At 44.3% G+C, this 20,881-nt stretch overlaps 2 protein-coding genes across 2 annotated transcripts; both read right to left on the bottom strand.

Moving 5' to 3' along the window:
- Positions 1 to 217: 217 nt before the first annotated feature.
- Positions 218 to 12,329, bottom strand: LOC310804362 (interleukin-31 receptor subunit alpha-like). The gene is made up of 16 exons (XM_083669561.1): positions 12,178 to 12,329; positions 11,686 to 11,752; positions 11,097 to 11,390; positions 10,780 to 10,897; positions 10,147 to 10,322; positions 9,285 to 9,412; positions 8,403 to 8,565; positions 6,944 to 7,026; positions 5,292 to 5,499; positions 4,652 to 4,906; positions 3,548 to 3,646; positions 3,182 to 3,325; positions 2,840 to 2,977; positions 2,435 to 2,519; positions 1,642 to 1,723; positions 218 to 1,155 (listed from the first exon to the last, which is right to left on the bottom strand). Exons 2-16 carry the CDS (start codon positions 11,738 to 11,740, stop codon positions 610 to 612), a joined length of 2,574 nt encoding a protein of 857 aa, XP_083525687.1. The 5' UTR covers positions 11,741 to 11,752; positions 12,178 to 12,329; the 3' UTR covers positions 218 to 609.
- A 1,123-nt stretch (positions 12,330 to 13,452) lies between these two features.
- On the bottom strand, positions 13,453 to 18,190 carry ddx4 (DEAD (Asp-Glu-Ala-Asp) box polypeptide 4; the record flags this gene model as incomplete). The annotated part of the gene is made up of 11 exons (XM_083670797.1): positions 13,453 to 13,589; positions 14,431 to 14,538; positions 14,999 to 15,269; positions 15,594 to 15,693; positions 15,903 to 16,048; positions 16,310 to 16,476; positions 16,778 to 16,907; positions 17,078 to 17,232; positions 17,502 to 17,654; positions 17,844 to 17,986; positions 18,163 to 18,190. The coding sequence occupies 11 exons, from the start codon at positions 18,188 to 18,190 to the stop codon at positions 13,512 to 13,514; spliced, it is 1,479 nt and encodes a 492-aa protein (XP_083526923.1). The 3' UTR covers positions 13,453 to 13,511.
- Positions 18,191 to 20,881: the final 2,691 nt, after the last annotated feature.

The raw sequence follows: 20,881 nt of genomic DNA, 5'->3' as shown, positions 1-20,881 counted from the left end.
TGGATGGCTTGTGAAGGTTAAGACCGGGTCTGAGTAAGTGAATGACTCAGAGTCAGTGTGTATCACTGCACTCTGGGGACGTTTCTCCTCCAGTCTCTAGGACACATTCTTGGCACACTTGCGCTCTGTTCTCAGGAAGTGGTGTAGTGGTAAAACCCTGCACATACCCACCCACACATCATGACAAGAAGAGACCATTTTCATAACTTAATCAATGATATATACAATATATTGTATAACATACAAGGAGTCATGCATTTGCCCACATTTCTCTGAAGTATAAAACGAAAGTACCAGTTAATGCCACACTTTACAATAATCCACAAATATACAAATAATATTTCAGTTCAAGTTAATGACCGTACCACAATAACCTTGGAGTTATCCCTGACCACATGACTAGACTAGACATACACACAGTAGGACCTGACCATGACAAACAATGGGCCTTTTTCCTGCTCAAGTCACATGGTCAGAAAAAACTCTGGGTCGTAACAACAAACCGATAAACACATAAGTCCTTGAAGACTGGTAAATCAGAATGAGTGAGACAACGAGGCTGAGAAGCTCATTGGCTTCTGGCGTATGTCCGTGTCCAATCACCTTCCTTCACCTGCCCTGTCTCTGTTCCAACATGTCGACCGTCACATAGGCGGTGAGCGGGGTCGGGGTCAGCTTGCTAAGCTGCTTCGTCTCCAACAGACGCTCGCTCTCCTCCTTGACGCCCTGCGTCAGCTGACTTCTCCCCAACCCAAACCCCACAGGAAGTTCCACCGGGCTCTGGTTCTTGTAGGGGTTGATGGGACAGCTCTCGAAGGTTTGGATGACTGAGGAGTCAGAGATGGTCATCTCCTCAGGGGGGGCTTGTCGCTCCTCTGGGTGCCTCAGTCCAGGGGGGTTCCCTGGGCCTACGCCCGAGTCCACGCTCTTCTCTCTGGGATCACACTCACAGGAGGTCCAGCTACAGAAGTTGGGAAGTTGGGAAATTGGCTCCTCTCCCTCGTCATTGATTGGTTCCTGGTTCTCGTCCTGGTCACTGATTGGCTCCTGGTCCTCTGTGGTCGTTGGAGTGATGTCACCCATCATGGCGTCCACCTCCCAGGGGACCCACTCACAGAAGCTCTCTCGTTGCGGGGGGTGGTTGAAGGGCTGGGTCTGTGGGGTGACATGGACACACATGTTTCCAAAAGGGAATGGTAAAAACAGTAGGGATGATGGAAACTGCAGCCTGTTGGGCCAACATGAAGGGAGGTTCATTACTCACTAGGTTTTGACTCATCAATAATGGAATAAAGCTCTAAAACTGTAGACATTTTAGACAATTACATATATAGGAATATATATACTCTGCTTCAAACTATGGTGAATTGGTGGTGTAGGGATTTGTAGTCCATTGAATAGGACAGATATTAAGCATTTAAAGGTGAGATTGTGTGATTATACCTTGGAGGGTATACCTTGTAGAGGAGCAGAAAGAATAGAAGAGTACATAGAGCAGTGAATAGAAGAGTACATAGAAGAGTAAATAGAAGAGTACATAGAAGAGTAAATAGAACAGGTGTATAGTATTTAAAGGTGAAGGGATGTGAGGTGTTCAGCTATCTTGTTGTTGTTGTTGTTGTTGTTGTTGTTGTTATTTACCATGTGACCAGTCTGAGAAGACCAGTGAGCCAGGGAACTGAAACCAGGGTCGGGCACCATCTTCTCCATAAACCTCCTCCACCTACCAATCACATTACAATGAATGATCATTCATAATAATAACTACATTGCCTTTATAGACACCCAATTTGAAGTGTACAAATCGCACAATTACACAGAAAATCCTGCAATCGTGATAATCCATAAGCTTGTATAGTATGTCAGGGGACCTAATTGGCTGTTTTGATATGATTGACTTTTAAGTTTGTTTGTTTGAATAGAAGTAGTCGGTTAAGTTGAAGCTCAAAAGCTTTACTCTTAATTTATGGTATACATATTTACATTTGTGTTTGGCTTCCATGGCTTAGAACAGAACAGCCAGAACACATCATCACACACACACACAATAGCTCTGAGGCCAGACTGTCAACAGTTAGGTGTTTTACACACCACAGGGCCGACCTGAACCATACTGTGCTGACTTGGATATTTTACTGTTGCATTGTCTTTTCCAGCACTGTTTCAGCAACTATGGTAGATGTGTAACCAGAACAGGTCAGTACAGCCCAGAACAGCTCAGTACAGTCCAGAACAGCCCAGAACAGCCCAGTACAGCCCAGAACAGCCCAATACGGCCCAGTTTGGCTCAGCTCAGCCCAGTATGGCTCAGCTTGGCTCAATACAGCTCAGTACAGCTCAGTCCAGCTCAGTCCAGCTCAGTACGGCTCAGCTCAGTTCAGCCCTGTGGGGTGAATTAGGGTTTAAAGGTGAATCCACCGTTTTGAGGACCTACTGAATAACACAGAACAGTCCAGTGAAGAGGATGATGAAGATGCTGAGGCCTCCAAAGACCCCCAGCAGGAGGATGAAGGTGCGATCTAGGGAGAGAAAGAAATATAGATGAATAATAAACAAATAATTTAGTGCAGTCTATAATATGTAAACAAAGGCTTTTATTTATCTTGAGCAGAATATAACTATTAATGTGTTCAATCAGCAGATGTGGTTTTGTTGGAACACGAGTTTGAAATGGAAGTCAGAACAGATGCACTGAATGAATATACCGTACTACATAACATAGAAATACACTGAATTAACGTACTATAGGATAGTAATATACTGAATCAGTGAACTATACTAGGAGTAAAGCTATATGTATTCAACTCAGCTCTGTATTCTATGGACCAATCAGACTTACTGTATCTGTTTGTTGTGAAGACAGTGATGCTGCTATTGGTTGCCCCAGTAACAGCGGTGGCCATGACATGGACTCTGTACTTCCTGCCTGGTTGGAGATGTTCTAAGATGACCAGCTTCCTGCTGTTAACAGTTACATCTGGGAGGGGAGAAAGACAATATGTTTCGATTGATCTTTTATTTGTACAGGGGAGATCTTACTGAGACCTGACTCTCTGACAGGCACAGTATCTCAATTTCCATCTGGCTGATGTCAATTCTCACATAAACAAACAAACAAACAAACAAACAAACAAACACCACCACCACCACCACAACAACAACAGATTATAAGGAGACATACTCATCTCAGGCTCTGGCTCTGTCTGGTAGAACACTGTGTAGTTGACCACCGCTCCACTACAGTGGGTCTGTGGCACCGCAGTCCAGTTGACCCAGGCGCTCCGGTCCTGAGCTTCCACATGGACAGAGGAAATGTGCCCTGGAGCTGGGACACAGGAAGAGGAACACCGTTACACAACAGGATATGAACATGGAAGGAGCCGGCTTCCCAGACAGAGATTAAGCCTACTCCTTGGCCTGGACTGAAAAGCGTCTTCAATAAAGATTTAGTCCAGGACGAGGGCTAGGCTTAATCTGTGTCTGTGAAACTGGCCCTAGACACATGAATAAAAGTTAGAAAAGTTAGAGGGGAAAATGTGGTCTGTACCTCTTTCTTTGGAACAGATGTGAGTAATGTGTTCCTGTCCGGTCTTCTCATTACTCAAAGGAGTTATTGTTATAGTGTACTGCTTAAAAGGCTGCAGGCCTGAGAGAGAGAGAGAGAGACAGAGGGAGAGGGAGAAAGAAAGACAGAGAGAGAAGGAGAGAGAGGGGGGGGGGAGAAGGAGAAAGAAAAATAGCTGTCTGGAAGGTCTCTAAGTGCAAACAAGCTGAGACTAAGTGGTGTGTGGCTATGGAAACACCCAGTCTTGTGCCAGTAGTTGTTAAAACACTCTCAATCTTCTCCGAGTCTCCCGACCGCAATGACAAACTAAATGAGTCTGCAGCACAATGGGCAGTTAAATCACAAACTCCTGCTCCTGATTGACTATGGCATATATGGCATGTTGCACTAAGGAGCACTAAAGGAGATCTTTTTCGCCTGCCGCAATAAGACTGTACAACTCCTCCAGTTGGCTTGATCGGGGTGGGGGTGGGGAATGTTAAATCATAACTGGACTGTTCTTACTGTATATAATGTTTCAGATGTCTGTTTTATTCTATTATTCTATTGTCGCTTTATTTTGTTGTTGTTGTTTGTGATGTGAACTGCTGTAACGCCTTAAGCGTCCCCTCAGGGATCAATAAAGTACCCATCTATCTATCTATCTATCTATCTTTCTATCTGTCTTTCTATATGAAAAAACTAATTGAGTTCTCAGTTTACAATATGTCAGACAGCCAATTTACAATATGTCACACAATATGTTAAGCCAACACAGCAATATAACACAGAATGATCATCTATCTAGCTTTCCACCCACCCACCCACCCACCCACCCATCCATCCATCTCCTCATCCATCCACCCACCCACCCATCCACCCATCCCCCCATTCATCCATCCAACCACCCACCCACCCACCCATCCATCCATCCATCCATCCATCCACCCATCCATCCACCCATCCATCCATCCATCCATCCATCCATCCATCCACCTATCCATCCATCCACCTATCCATCCATCCAACAACCCACCCACCCACCCATCCATCCACCCATCCATCCATCCACCCATCCATCCATCCATCTCAACTCAACCCACTCACCAGTCAGTGAGATGTGAGTGTCCGGTGTCTGTGTCCAGGTGTAAGTGGTTCCATCTGTGGTCCAGTCTACCATGTAGCTATGGATTGGCTGGTCAGGGCCAGGGCCAGGGGTGAGGGCAGGGCCAGAGGTGAGGGCAGAGCCAGGGGTAGGGGCAGGAACAGGGGGAAGGCCAGGGGCAGGAGCAGGAGCAGCCCAGCTGACCTGGATGATGCCATCATGGGCCAAGGTGTGGACCTGCCTGACCTGAGGGAGAGCTACAGAACACACACACACACACACACACACACACACACACACACACACACACACACACACACACACACACACACACACACACACACACACACACACACACACACACACAACTGTTACAGCATGGCGCAGAAAATATCCACATCAGTGTTACAGTACATCATAGTGAAAAGCAGAAGAACAATTAACATTGTAACTAATAAAGTTTTACCGTATTGTAATTTGTAAACAGAGAGATGCCTAAAGCCACCTCAGCATTACACTTGAGGACTAAAGCGTAGGACGCAAAAATATCAGATTGTACATGTTGTCATGGTGTGTACTAATGTATTTTCCTACATGTTTACAACGAGGTACAGGCAACTGAACACTCATAGGAGGACCTACTCTCTCCGACGGCTGGTACATAGGTAGAATGTTCTGGAAACATGATGTCATGGCTGTAGGCAGCCAGGGTGATTCTGTGTGCCTCCTTGTCCAAGGTAACATTAGTGTTATCTCTAGTTGTGTTGAAATGTCTGACAGGTATGGGGTTGTTGACAGCCATCACTCTGACTCTGTATCCATCTACAGCCTTGCATGATGGTGAGATGCCCTGCATAGAGAGGTGGAGAACAGAGTTGAACAGTACATCACAACCATTCAGTATTATCCCAAACTCCTTTCAGAAATCAGTAAGTCTGTTTGGAGCTATATTTGGTCATCGCTTTGGGAATGGAAATATCTTGTAATGTTGTACAGCTTTGATTGTAACCCATACAGGATGGGAGGAAATTACATGGGGTTGACATTGACACTTGTGTGAAATACACTTTCAATAAAGTTACATTTACATTTACATTTTACATTTATGGCATTCAGCAGAAGTTTGATTTGAAAACTGTGTGGCTTATTGTATACCGTGTAATATAATATAATATATGCCATTTAGCGGACACTTTTATTCAAAGCAACCTACATTGCAGTGAGTGCATACATTTCAGTATATATGGTCCCAGCAAGAATCAAACCCACAACCTAAGCGTTGTTAGCGCCATACTCTACCAACTGAGGACCACAGTGTAAAGCTCTAATGTTTGTGCAGCGGAGGTGGTTTGGAATCACACTCTTGTGATGAGGTAGCCCTGCCTGCGACTTCTAAGCCCAAGATAGACAATTGTACTACTCTTACCCTATAGTATTCCTATAAACTGTACATACTGTATCCTCACTTGTACACACTGCTCTTATACCACATACTACTGCTCTTCTGTACATATCTGTCTATACTGTTCATAATGCACATATCCTATTCATAATGCACATATATTTTTTTATGCTACTGTTAATACACTGCACATATCTGTTTATACTGTTCATACTGCATTCCATATTTATTCTGCTTATTTACTCTGCTTTAATGTTACTGTTAATACATATATACTGCTTATACTGCACTGCCTATACAGCTCATACGCTGCTTATACTGTTCATACTGCATTCTATTTATTCTGCTTATAATGTTACTGCTAATACATATACTGCTTACACTGCACTACTTATACTTATACTGCACTACTTATACTGCTCATATACTGCACTACCTGTATATATTGTTCACACTGCACTTTTCTGCTTTTTTGCACTTCAGGTTAGACGCTAACTGCATTTCGTTGTCTCCGTACTTGTACTCTGCACAATGACAATAAAGTTGAATCTAATCTAATCTAATCTAATCTAATGCGCACACCACGTAATCGCAAGGTTCCTGGTTCAATTCCGACCCTCGACCTATCTTGCATGTCATCCCTCCTCTCTCTCATCCATCCTTCCTGTCAATCTCTACTGTCTCTATCTCAATAACGCAGAAATGCCCTAAAAACATATTTAAAAAAAAGAAGAAGAAAAAAAAAAAAAGAGAAACTTGACTCGTCCTCTCCTCCTTCCTTTACTCACTCTCCTCCAATGCTGTTTGAGAAGAAGTGAGTGAAGGACTGAGGAGAGGACGTGAGGGTCCAGAGTGGTCTTGTCGTCTTGCCCGCCTGTGTGTGTCACCTTACCTCCCACATCAGGTGCACCCTCCTCCTCCCGGTGATGTCAGAAACTTCTATCTTCCTCCACAGGTTCAATGGTATGGAGCTCACTGTTCACAAAGAAACCAGGGGTAAGTTTCACAAAACCATCTTAGCACTAAGATCATCTTTAGCTCATTGCAGTCTATGGTCGAAAAGACAATCTTAGTGCTATCACGGTTGTGGGAAACTCACCCTAGAGTTTAGCCTGTTTTCATCATACAGAGTTCCTAAAAAATGTAAACGTTTCCCATTTACTCTACTGTACTTCGGCTTCCTCTACCAGACTCAAACCTTCCTCTACCAGACTCAGACCTACAACAAATACATATACAATATTGTTTAAGTAAGTGAATCATCTATCCAACAGTCATCATAAGACTATTTTATTATTATCTTTTTTTTTTTTTGTCGACCTCCACCACCGGCCTCCCCCGGGTTGCAGTTACCCCACTGACAACACAGATCACCCCACAGATCACTGATCACTGACAACAGATGCTTTTGAATTAATAATCTATCGATTATCTTCTTCTCTAGTTTTTAAACATTGACAGATCATAACAAGCATCCATCTCTCCTTTCTGTTCTCCCTCTCTCGCCAAGCCCCCCGATCAACTGTCTCAATGCTCTCTCTCTTTCTCACTCTCCTTTTCTTTCACTTAGCCATCTCCAGCCCTCTCTCCCCCTCTCTTTCCCCCATCCCTCCCTCCCTCCCTCCCTCCCTCCCTCCCCTCGCTCTCGTTCAGGAGAGCTAAATTAACTTCCCTACTTTCCTAGCTTCCATCATGCACTATTCATAACCACTTCAGGTTCCTCCGTTTCCTTTTCTTCCCACGGCTCAATCAACAGGCAGCCGTATTTGTTTTCAGGAAGTCATCACGTGATGTATAAAGTCAATAACAGGAGAACACATAATGCCATTCACAACAGTAATACTAAATCTGAAAGCATAGGCTACTGTACTGTAGCTGTCTCAATCAAGACCTTGTATATGAAATATGGATATATACACAAATGAAGAAACCTTTCCGAACCTTTTTTTCTAAGAATGTGTGGTCAGGAAACATGGGAAGGTGGTGATTGGTTCACCATGTTGCTCTAGACAACCTATTTCGCCAGCCCTGTGTGTCAACTAAAGTCACGCACCGTAAGCCACCCTTCTCTCCTAACCATATGACAAGTATCAATGTCTGTCAATACTCATGTGATTAAAGGGATGGTGTGTAAACAGGATTCCAACCGTGTTTCTCACACCTATCATATCCAATCAGATGAGGTGAAGAGGCTTGTTGAGAAAAAGTATTATTATAATACTAAAGTATTATTCAGGATCAGGAATGTCTATGGAATGTCTCCAGAGCCAGAAAGTCAATCAATCAATCAATCCATCCGTTCATCCATCCATCCACCCACCCACCCATATTTTGATTGAACAGTGTCTTACCATTGAGTGAGGAGAGGGCTGTCTTCTCCCTGGTCCAGTTGCTCCAGGGGGCGCGGTCTAACGCACAGCGCACCGACACCGTGTGATTGGTGCACGGCTCCACCTCCCCTGTGGCCAGAGAGCCCAGCATGGCATCCTCATTCATGGCCGTGTTGACCACATGCTAGAGGAAGTGAATAGATAGAAGAGAAAACAGAAACGTCAGTGACACACACATTTGTTACCGTAAATAGGCTCAGCTCAGCTCACACTTCTTTTTAGATACATGCTTTTTCAGGGAACCAAGATGGCTTCCTTTTTTATTGTTTTTCTGAGAAAACAGAGCTATGCTGCAACAGAGGGAAGATAATAATAATAATAATAATAATACTAATAATAATAATATATAATGATAATAATAGTAATAATAATAATAATAATATAATAATAATAACAATATAATAATAGTAATAATAATAATCATCATATAATGATAATAATAATATAAAGATAATAATAATATAATGATAATAATATAATAATAATAATATAATGATAATAATAATATAATGATAATAACATAATAATAATACAATAATCATATAATAATAATATATGCCATTTAGCTGACGCTTTTATCCAAAGTGACTTACATTGCAGTGAGTGCATACATTTCAGTATATATGGTCCCAGCAGGAATCAAACTCACAATCTAAGCATTGTTAGCGCCATGCTCTACCAACTGAGCCACAGAGGACCACAAGATAAACAAAGTCTTACTCTGTGCTCTGGACTATCAAAGCTTTACTACCCAATGTCACCACAACGGGACACTTGTTCTGCTCTAGGAAACAGGACTATGACACTACACAGCCGTTTAGAGAAATAAGCTGCATACTGTACCTGGGCATATTTGACTTGACAGTTTATTAAAAGGCCTGTATAGGCTTCTCCTTCGGGTCTGCTCCATTCAACCCTCAGACGGTTGGACAGTGGATCCACCTTCACCCATTTAGGATTGTCGATCTTCACTGTGAAAGCATGATCCCCAGTGTTACGGATAAGATGGCCATCTCTTAGAAGGAACATACAAGTGGATATACCAGTCCATGAACAAGACATATCCACTATGATTGTTCTCTCCCATGGATTATAGTAAATATCAGTAATGACTTCCAAGCAGCTCTAGAACACACACACACACACACACACACACACACACAGACACACACACACACACACACACACAGACACACACACAGACACAGACACAGACACAGTCTGTCACCATGCAGACACAGCATTTTATTCCATCTATTGGCCATTTTCCCATTTCTCTCTCTCTCTCTAGTTATTTTAATTTTATGTTGTTTTAGAATGATTTTTTTTCAATTCTTTTAATTGAAATGTCAACAAAATGTGAAATGTCAACAAAAATCTTATTTAAGATGTGTTGTGTCTCTCCATTTTGTCCTGCATTCAATGTTCCCCTATATTTCCTAATCTTACCTTTACATAGGCTATGTTCCAATATCCACATTAGTGTACCACATAGAACACATCCAGTTTCTTTTCTCTCTCTCTCTCTCTTTCCCTCCCTCCTCTCCATCTGTGTGTGTGTCCACAGGGTGATGGGTGAAATCCTACAGAAGCAGGAAGATGGCGTGCAAGTACACACACACACACACACACACACACACACACACACACACACACACACACACACAGACGCACACACGTCTCTCTATGCATTTTGATTACGTACGTGTCTGCCATGGATCCAGTGGTTGTGTGACTGAGTCGACCTCCCAGGCAGTGGTCGTAGCTCTCACAGTGATGTGTTGAATACGGGACTCGATGGGCGGGTCCGGGAACGTACACGACCTGCTCCTAGAAGTGCACGTATCGCTCTCCCAATTCCCACCGCCGTTAACTTTCTCCCTACATAGAGACAGACAGGTAACTACCCCTACACAGAGACAGACAGGTAACCACCCCTACACAGAGACAGACAGGTAACTACCCCTACACAGAGACAGACAGGTAACAACCCCTACACAGAGACAGACAGGTAACCCCAGCAACACCTGTGGCATGACCGTGAAGACCTGTGTTAGCACTGAGCACTTAGACTTGAGCTCAGAGGGCTAACACAGTCTTGTGGCGTACAGAAGGTCACGGGGACATGCAGCTGTTGGTCATTGTGGATACAGTAACAGGAAGGTTGGAAAATCACATACAGGGGAGGCTGGTGGAGGTAGACATCAGAGGATGGCCTCATGAAATGGAATGAGGAATGGTATCAAACACTTCCTCATTCCACTTATTACAATGAGCCCGTCCTCCGATTTCTACCCCCACCAGCCTCCCCTGCTGTATATACGAGGTCAAAACTCACCATTTCCTATAGACGGTGTAGTTTACTTTCAATGAGGAATCATTCATTTTGTGCTCCCAGTGACACGTATAACCACTTTGCGATGTAGACCAGACACATGATATGTTGCTGGGTCTCTCTGATGAAAAGAAAAAAAAAAAAGAAAAAAACAACATAAGATGATTTAAAATGGATTTATGAATGTTGGTGAATGAATGTTGATGAGTTTTTGTTAACAAGCAAAAAACTACAACAAAAAATGGAGTAAGTGACTGAGTGAGTGAGTGAGAGAGAGAGTGACGCTTTAGATTAAAAGCGATCCTCCATATTGTACTAACGATATGTTTTGATGATGGTCCCACCCAGGACTTGCTCAAAAACCAGGCTGTGGCATTGGACCGTTGCCCTGTGCAGGGAGAAGTTCCCCAGGGCCACTGCAGAGAAGGAGGAGTTGATGACCTCATAAAGGCTCTCATCCACCCTCTGGTTGTTCAGCGTCCAGTAGATCTTGTTGTGGCTGTGAAGGTGTCCTCCACCGCTGCATGTGTTCCTCAACACAATCTGAATGTCGGAGCCCAGCTCGATGTAGGGGTCTTTGGGGATAACTTCACATGTACCTCCATCATCCTGTCCTGTTGTTGGAACAATGAAACAATGCAAACTCTGAACTCTTAGATGAAATACGACAAACATCTTAAAGCACCTAACCCTAACCCTAACTTGAAAGATGAAATCCCAAATGATTTCATAATACATGTACGTCTATCATCATTATCAATAGGGTATCAAAGATCTTTTATGGGCCATAACAAGAACTTCGGTTCCTATAAACACTGAGGTTCACAGAATTAACCTACTATTGTTACAAGGACTGCAGGTCTATCTGTTAAAAGGTTTACCTTTATCATTAGAACAAGACAGCCTTACCTTTAGAGATGGCTAAGAACACTAGCAGCATCAACAGAACTGGCGTGGAATACATCTTTCTCTGACTCTATAGGCAAACACACAGAAACACATTTCAGCAGTTAAGAATTAAGAGAATTTGATTTCAAAATATATTTTAAACATGTATATTTTAAATACCATGTACCAGAAAATCGAGTCAGAACTTTGAGCGTGATAAGTTCATGACAGACTTCGTAGAGAGAATCTACAGAATTTCATCGCGCACAGCACCACCCCAAATGTATTTTACGTGCGCAATTACGCACTGCGGACGGAAGACAAACTATAACCACTGCGGTCGTTCAACATCAAATATCTAAAAGAACTAACGTTTAACCAAATATGTTAGTTCATTCCGTGATTTAAAATACCGAAAGAACACACTTTCAATTCAATGAAGGTCGAGAAACAACAAACTAGTGCGCAGTATTCGTCATCACACATCCCGTTCAGTAAGCCAACTGTACTTACCGTGTCCCGTGAAATGTCGACGTATACATGTGTACCTCTCCTTCACTTGGTTAAACTTCAAGTATCAACAATACGGTAAGATTCCGCGGAACAGGACTAAACAACGAAACAATGACAAAAACAGCTAGGGTAGAAAGCATTGCACAACAGCGGTAACGGTCACAGGACTAACAGGAAGTTTAGAAACTGTGGCTTGGCGAATGACGAATGGCAGGGAACGGCTGAGAGCGGGTGGTTCACGCCTTGTAATAAGCCGCATCCTCCATCAAGAGAACCCTCATACTCTCAATCATTAGTGGTGGTGTATTTTATTGTAGTGTTCTGAGTGAGTGGTGGTGTATTTTATTGTAGTGTTCTGAGTCAGTGGTGGTGTATTTTAGAATACTGTTATGAGTCAGTGGTAGTGTTCTGAGTCTGTAGTTGTGGTGGTGTATTTTACACATCTCTGCACCAGCCCCTTAGCTAAATGTAGGTTGGTCAGAGTACTGAGAATCAAGTTGGATGGATGGTGAGCTCTCCTCTAATAGTTGTGTCTAAAGCAAATGGAACATGACAAACACAAGCAGCTCAGAACTACACAAATTAATGCAAACTGACAGAGGGGATTTATTCTAAGACATTCTTTACTCTGAATAAAAAACACTTTATCCACACAGCATTTACAAATGTCTCAATACAACGCATTAATACAACACAAACAAGTAAATAATAAAAAAAAATATATTTACCAATTAAGTCTGGCATCAAAATGCCATACATCTTTTTTCTTTGACAAACATAAGCATTCTCATATAAAAGGGTTAAACAGGGCGACAGCAAACATGGCCGCTTCAGAACCACACATGGTTGTCAAGTACAGCTGGAAGAACGTTTACAGAAATAAAATGTTACAGGTATTATCAGACATGCAGTGACATGACTTGATACGCTTCCAGTCAAAACAGACGCACACTTCAGATGTCTTCAATACACACTATGGATCTCCGCCCATTTTCAGTGACGTAAAACAGGAGTGAAAGAGAAAAACAATGATTAAGTGCAGGTGATCACAGTACTACTAAACAATACCCAGAACATTAACTTCAGTGTCTTCATCTCCAGCACACAGGTTCTAGACAGAGACCCTTCTTTTAAACCACAGTAATGCTTCTCCTAGTTTCAGACTACAGTATTCACATTTCCAGCAATATCAAAAGCAAAGTGCAAAACTATTGTTTTCACATCCCCCCCCTTCAAACAATATAAAAGAATGACTAAAAGAAAAAGTAAAACTGAACCAAACAAGAAACACAGCAACTAAAAGAAGGGTTCCAGAGGTGCTGGGTGTGTGAGTTTCACTCCCACTCCTCGTCATCTCCTCCGGCGGCGGCAGCCGGCTGCTGCCTGGAGTCACCACTGGGGAAAGCTCCGCCCTGGAGACAAGGAAGAGATTTGAGAGTCATGAACACGTAGCCGGTTAGCCCGGTAGGTTGAGGCCATGTACACAGCACGTACGCGGCTAGTCCTCCGTGGCTCAGTTGGTAGAGCATGGCGCCAACAACGCTTAGGTTGTGGGTTCGATTCCCACTGGGACCATATACTGAAATGTATGCACTCACTGCAACGTAGGTTGCTTTGGATAAAAGCGTCAAGCTAAATGGCATATAATGTAGCCAGTTAGCCTGGTAGGTGACAGCCAGGGGAGGCAGAAATCAGGACAGGTTCATTGTAAATTACAATGAGCTCATACTCTGATTTCTACCTCCACTGATGACAGCAGGACTATAATTCTATATTCGGTTTCAAAAGAAGGTGAGCATGTACAAACCTGACAGGTAGCTACTTAGCACCTCTGAAGGATAAAGTTATGCTAGTGCAGCTTTTCCTGGTAATACAAAGACCGCACAGGTGACTCACTCTTCAGTGGAAAGCCAATGCAGAGTTAATGCTAATCCCTCCAGGAGGGAGCCGGATGTGAGCTGGTGACTGGAGGGTTACTGGCATCATATCCTATCCATATCATATCCTATCCATATCCGCTGCCGTTGTGCCCTTGAGCAAGGCTAACTGGGGCACCGGAATATGGCTGACCCTGTGCCCAGAGCTCTGTTCTCCCTTGGGGGTGTGCAGTATGTGTGTGCAGTGTGTGTAAAAAACTACCACATTCCAACAATTGATGAGAATTGATTGCATGTAATAAACAGTAAACAGTCTTTGACCAAGTTAAGGTTTAGGGTGGTCCCAGGGCCTGTGCAGAGCCTGACAGATGCTCACCATCCTTGTGTCTGTGGAGGCGAACACCTTCCCTCGTGGGTTGAACACAGGGCTCTCGTGGGCACTGAAGGCCTCATCCTCCAACCATTTGGGCACTTCCTGTTGAGCCTGCCAATTAATAAATTAGTAAAAAAATAAATGACTCATGTTAGAAAACGCATGCTAATCTCTTAAATTCAGGCCGTCGTCAGAATCACCTGCTAATCCACTTGTACTCTCCCAGAGTCCCAATTCTCCATCCTTCTCCCTCAAGTACGCAGCTCTTCACAGCTACTTAATAGACAATTACTTCAGAACCTATTGCTTTTACATCGTACTGGGAAGTGAACAAACGCACACTGAGGAGAAACGTAGAGAACTGGGATTCTGGATGAGTGCTTCCCTATGTCCCTATAGTTTTTCCTCTGTTAGCTGAATCTTCTCTCCTCATTTCTTTGTCAAAAACGCATTGGAGGAGAACATCCGAGGTTCCTCCCCCTTGATATTGTCCTCCAGTGTGTTTTGAGAGAGGACGCGAGGAAGAGAGGAAAGACTGTTGGGAGGCTGCAGTGCTCGTGAAGTGACCCACCCCGGAGAGGACTCTGACCAGGGACCGGGCCAGCTGGCTGTCTGCTTTCGGGTCGTAGAAGGTCACCGCTCTCCCAGTGTTGCCGCAGCGACCTGTCCGCCCTATGCGGTGCACATACTCCTCTATCTGGTTTGGGAGGTCAAAGTTCACCACGTGCTGGACATGTTCGATGTCCAGGCCGCGCGCCGCCACAGAGGTGGCCACCAGGACGGGACACCTGCCCGTGCGGAAGTCCAACAGCGCCTGCTCTCGCTCCCGCTGCTCGCGGTCTCTGTTGGTGAGAAGACGGTAAATGCCAAGCAGGATGCTTGGGACGACCAGACTGACACCCCATTGAAGGTGAGATTTAAAACTGTATATGTTATTTCCAGTATCCAAATATGTGAAAACCTTTACCTAAGCCTAATGGCTGTTAAAGGTACTCTCATATTGTGACATTGCTCTTATATCAACACAATGATATTGCTCACGTGAAAGAGGCTACTAGAATATAGATTTACATGACTAGTAATCCATTGCATCAAATCAAAATCATTAAAATCAGGTCACCAACACAGGTACCTTGAGGTGAAGCCTGGCTCCAGGATCCACCTACCCATGAATACTAGTAGTAGAAACCTTCTCCTGACAGAGGAAGGTGGCGATGAAGTCAGCCTTCCTCTTTGTCTCCACAAACACCATGGTGCGCTCCGTTCCTTACAGAAACAAAACCCATTTCAGACATCAAGGTGCAGTTCCCCAAACACAGATTAATTAACACTAGTCCTGGACACTTTCTATAGAAAATCTCCATTGAAGAGCCTTTTTAGTTTTTAGGATTAGGCTTAATCTGTGTCCGGGAAACCTGCCTCAGAGGATCGACCATAATTCTCATGGTAATGCATGGAGAGTTGCGTCCAGTCACCTGTAGTCTTGAGTACCTCCAGGAGCTGGTCCCTCTTGGAATACTGAGTCACCTCTATGATCACCTGCTCCACGTCACTGCAGGCTCCGCCCACCACCCCCACAGCCAGGAACAGGTAATCAGTCTTCAGGAAGTCGGCAGCCATCCTACACAACCACAAATCTCAAGTCTTTTTCTTCAGCCTCAATGCATCAAAACAGCCAGAGATCAACACATTCAAACTAAATACTTCTGCACATGCCCATCATCCCTGCTGTTCATTGTTGACGTCTGGATTTATTTGGAATAAGTTTATCACCTGCTTGTATTCTCAGCACCACAAACAAAAACAGTAATGGTGTGACAAGAGACAGACAATCCTCCTTGGGTGGGGAAAGAGAGAGAGAGAGCGCAAGAGAGAGGCCTACTTCTGGATGTCGGCCGGGTAGGTGGCGCTGAACATCAGTGTACTGCGGTCCTCCTTGGGGGGCATGCCTGGAGACCCAACCAGCTTACGCATGTCAGGCTCAAAGCCCATGTCCAACATCCTGTCTGCCTCGTCCAGGACCAGGTAACGCAGCTTACTCAGACCCACCTGGGGGAGAGAGAGAGAGAGAGGGGTTATATTCCTCCAGAGGGAGACAGGTAGGAGAGAGAAGGGTTGGAGTTATTCCAGAGGGAGCGTTTGCTTGACTCCAGATCTTCGTGCTCGACTCCAATAAAGTGCTCTAGTTGTACGACCGTACATAAAGGACAGTCAGTTATAGCGGTTGGGTAAAGCATGTGATATGGAGAGGATAGAAAGACTGAACTAAAGGCATGTGGCCACCTACCACCAACAGCTCTCATATAGTAAACTATACACCTGTACTGCATTGGTCAGTTGATGAGGTTACCTTTCCTCTTGCAATGATGTCCAGCAGTCTCCCCGGGGTCCCACAGAGCACGTTGCAGCCCTTCAGCACCTCTCTGACGGTGTGGCCGATGCTGATGCCCCCGTAGACCACTACAGGGCGCACACAAGTCCTGCAGAGGAGAGGGACAACGTCGTCACATCACATTTAGCTCCATTGGGCAAAACAACATTCACGCTTTGTCGAATATTTGGTATTCATTCGAGAACCGGGGAATGTTCAGGACACTTCTGGAGCCGCAGAATGTTGTAGAACACATTCTAGAAAGGCTGCCTTCCGTACCCAAAGGCGAACTTCCTGGCGTCCAGGTAGATCTGGTTGATGAGCTCCCTCGTGGGGGCCACGATGATGGCCTGGGGCTCCTGCACCTCGCTGAACATGCTAGCCGCCACACCGTCCGCCATCAGCCTCTGCAGGATGGGCAGCAGGAACGCAGCCTGGGGGGGGTCAAAGGTTACAGCAAAAACAATCATGAGTCCCTTACAGATTGTTTTGTCAATTGTATTTAATTCATTGATTTGCCTGCACACACAGAAACTGACTTACTGCAATGGTATATTAGCCTGCTAGAAGTTGTAACATCATAACACTGGTATGAATTCAAAACATGCTAGAGCCAAGTGTGAATGATAATATCTGTGTATATATATATATATATATATATATATATATATAGATAGATCTAATTGTATAGAAGGCGACTCACCGTTTTTCCAGAGCCCGTCTGGGCGCAGGCCATGAGGTCCCTGCCTGCTAACACAATGGGGATGCCGTACTTCTGCACCGGGGTGGGTTTCACGAAGCCTGACTTGGTGACATTCCTGTTCAGAGATTCACACAGGGCGGCCTCTTCAAACGTCTGGGGGGGGACAGAGATGGAGGGACAGTGTTAAGGTCTCTTAAATTACCGTAAAGTTACTTTCAGATCATACAATTCACAGACAAAAAGAGCAAATGTAAACCATTCAAGCTAATTTGTGAAAATTGCACCATCAAGTGGTGAAAGTAGGCAACTGAGGCCACACGAGGACACCAGGAAGGAACTCACCAGGATGGCTTTGGGGGGGTTGCTGCCACTGACGTCCACCAGGATGTTGTCATACTTGTCAAAGTTGATGCCTGTCTCGAACTGAGCGAAGACAGCATCCTCCTCCTCAGAAGGGGCGGGGGGCACATAGGTCACCCTAGGTCCTAAGGGGGGGGGGGGGGGGGGGGGCCACAGGTCACCCTAGAATGTCCTTAGGGGGGCTTTAGATGGACTGAAACACCTGCATAGCTAGACCACTCAGGAGAGATGGTTTACAGTAAAAGAGAAAGTATGCAATATTTATTTAGAGGCCATGGCCATCAGGTATGAACATACTGACCTTCAGCGTCTCCTCCCTCACCATCCATGAGGCCTGATGTAGGTGGGAAACAGGTCTCAGTAAGACGGCAAGAAAACCAGCTTATAAGTAAGCAAGCCTTGCACACACATAGGGCAGGAGCCCATCTCCCGTGTCAACCAAGGGAGGCAGAAATCGGAGGAGAGAGTGGCAGGGCCACTTCGTCAACAAATCATGTTATGCTTTCCATAAATCAAATCACAACCATTCATTGATAAGTATATAATAATATATAATATCTCAAAGACGAAACCTCTAGAGAACGCTTCCTTGTCTCTTCCACGGTAGCCTGAGGAGAACAAAGACAAGACACACTGTAAGGAGATGGGCTTGTGCTGCAAAGCCGTTTAATCCAACACTCTTTAACCCCATGTCCTCAGACATTAACGGAACTCCATGGTTAAAAACACAAAAACCCACTGAATTACCTCCTCCACCGAAAGCTTCTCCTCCACCGACAGCTCCTCCACCACCGACATCATCAAAATCTGAAACCAGGTAATGACGTTTGAGATCACACCCATCAGAACTTAAGCAACTCAACTAGTACACTTCTATGAGCAGGCTGGCCCAGTGTGTGAAATTGAGGGTTGGTGTTCACCTTCACAGATAAACTGGTTAAAATCGGAGGACAGGCTCATTAGAACGGAAGGAGAAATGGGGGGGGGGTTCCTCATTCATGACAACGAGCCCGTCCTCTGATTTCTACCTTCACCAACTGGTGCAGATGTACCTCTACAGCGGTAGCCTCCTCTGCCCCCGCGGCCTCCTCTGGCACCACCAAAACCTGAGGGGGGAAATAGCAGAACTGAGGAGAATTCAATGGTTTAAGCCATTACATCTCCAGGGTTCTCCCCAAACAATGCAAGAGTGGCGCTGTGCCATGCTGTGAACTTAGCAGCATACAGCACTTTAGAATCAGAATTCTTTTCAGAATTCTTTTATTTGGCCATGTATATTTGCACATACAGGAAATTGACTTGGTGAGGTTGGTGCATGGGACAAACAATATATAAGCAAAAATATTAACAAAACCGCAAACATATGTACAAAATAGAACAATAAAACAACACATTTACATAATAATAAATGATGTAAATTAAATGTATCCTGCATACAGTATATGAAAACCATCATACCGTTTTCATTGTTGTTATCACCATCCCCTGTAAAGACAGTAAAGTGTTTTGCAGCAAGTCTTACTACAAAGAAGCATGTCAGACAATGGTAAATCAACACATCAAGAGGCACAAACGTGAGGAAAGTATGATAAACTGAATATACCGCATCTGAATCCACCTCTTGCGCCCCCTGTTAAGACAACAGAACATTTACACTTGAGGGTTTAGAAGCATTGGTGAAAATACTCTGAATTCTCTCCATTCAAACTAATGCCTTTCAGGGGGCCTGTTCAGAACATTCAGATAAGAACTGTATGGTTGAGAACATTTCTCCAGTAACATTGGAGAAGTTTCATCAGACTGAATAGACCCCAGTCAGGTCCAACCAGCACCAGCCATTCCCACCTCGTGCTCTCCCCCTGAAGCCTCGTCCCCAACCACTGTTCCAGGCACTGCCTCCGTCACCACCTGAAAAAAGAAAAGAAAAAAGAAGCAACCCATTTACTGAGAAGCGATCTTAACCCGGGGGCTCATGTTGTGGACTTCAATCTTTTGGGAAACAGTATGATCTCTGAAATCAGTCAACACTTACCTTCGTTCCCATTCTCATCGGTGCTCCCTGGTGAGAAGCAAACAGCCAGAGTAGAGCAACTACTCAGTTATCATAGTATAAATATGCCATTCGGCTGACGCTTTTATCCAAAGCGACTTACATTGCAGTGAGTGCATACATTTCAGTATATATGGTCCCAGCGGGAATCAAACCCCCAACCTAAGCGTTGTTAGCGCCGTGCTCTACCAACTGAGCCAGAGGACCACATAATGCAACTTCATTTAGTCTTACTGACTCTACAGTTGCAACTCAAGATTGACTTGAATTTCCTTCTGTAACTAGTCTGTTATTCTTAATTCAAAACAAAGAACAAAATGGCTTGAAACACTCTTTGTAGAAGTACTAAAATTAAGCACCTGAAGCAAAGCTCTTGAAGCCTCCGCCTCCTCCCCTAGCCCCTCTGCCTGTGGAAGAGTACACGAGATTCAGATCAGCATAAGACCAATCTAGCATTCATTCATCCCAGACATTCAGATGCTTCTTCAATTGATACACATTTGATTTACCACCTGGGTGGAATTTACACTACCTTTTAATTGGCTCAGTGCAAACTCCACCCAACCAGTCCACTGGCAGAGCTTAACAACCGCACCTAAAGAACTTACCACGACCACCAAAGCCTCCTCCACTGTTCCAGGACGCACCTTTGTCATCTAAACACACCAATGACATCCAATCAGCTGACCTAATACATCTAATATTCTACCTTTTAAGATGACAAACATGGTAGACGCCAAGTGGGATTCACCTAATCGTTACATTTCAACTTAAATGGGGTGACAGAGTCGGGCCGTCCCAAGCATCCCAGTTAGCATTTACCATATGAAACAGGCACCATCCTACCATTCCGGCTCCCAGACCCAATATACAACTGTGTTCCATGAGCTCGCTCCATTGACTGGGAGAGGAGAACACTACATGCTTAAGTCTTTAAATGAGGATATAATTAGTTTACTATTCTGTGAAC

Source organism: Argentina silus (genome assembly GCF_951799395.1).
Source record: "Argentina silus genome assembly, chromosome: 5".
NCBI classification, from domain to species: Eukaryota; Metazoa; Chordata; class Actinopteri; order Argentiniformes; family Argentinidae; genus Argentina; species Argentina silus.
Note: the sequence above shows the minus strand (reverse complement) of the source record. Positions and strands in the feature narration are given on the sequence as shown.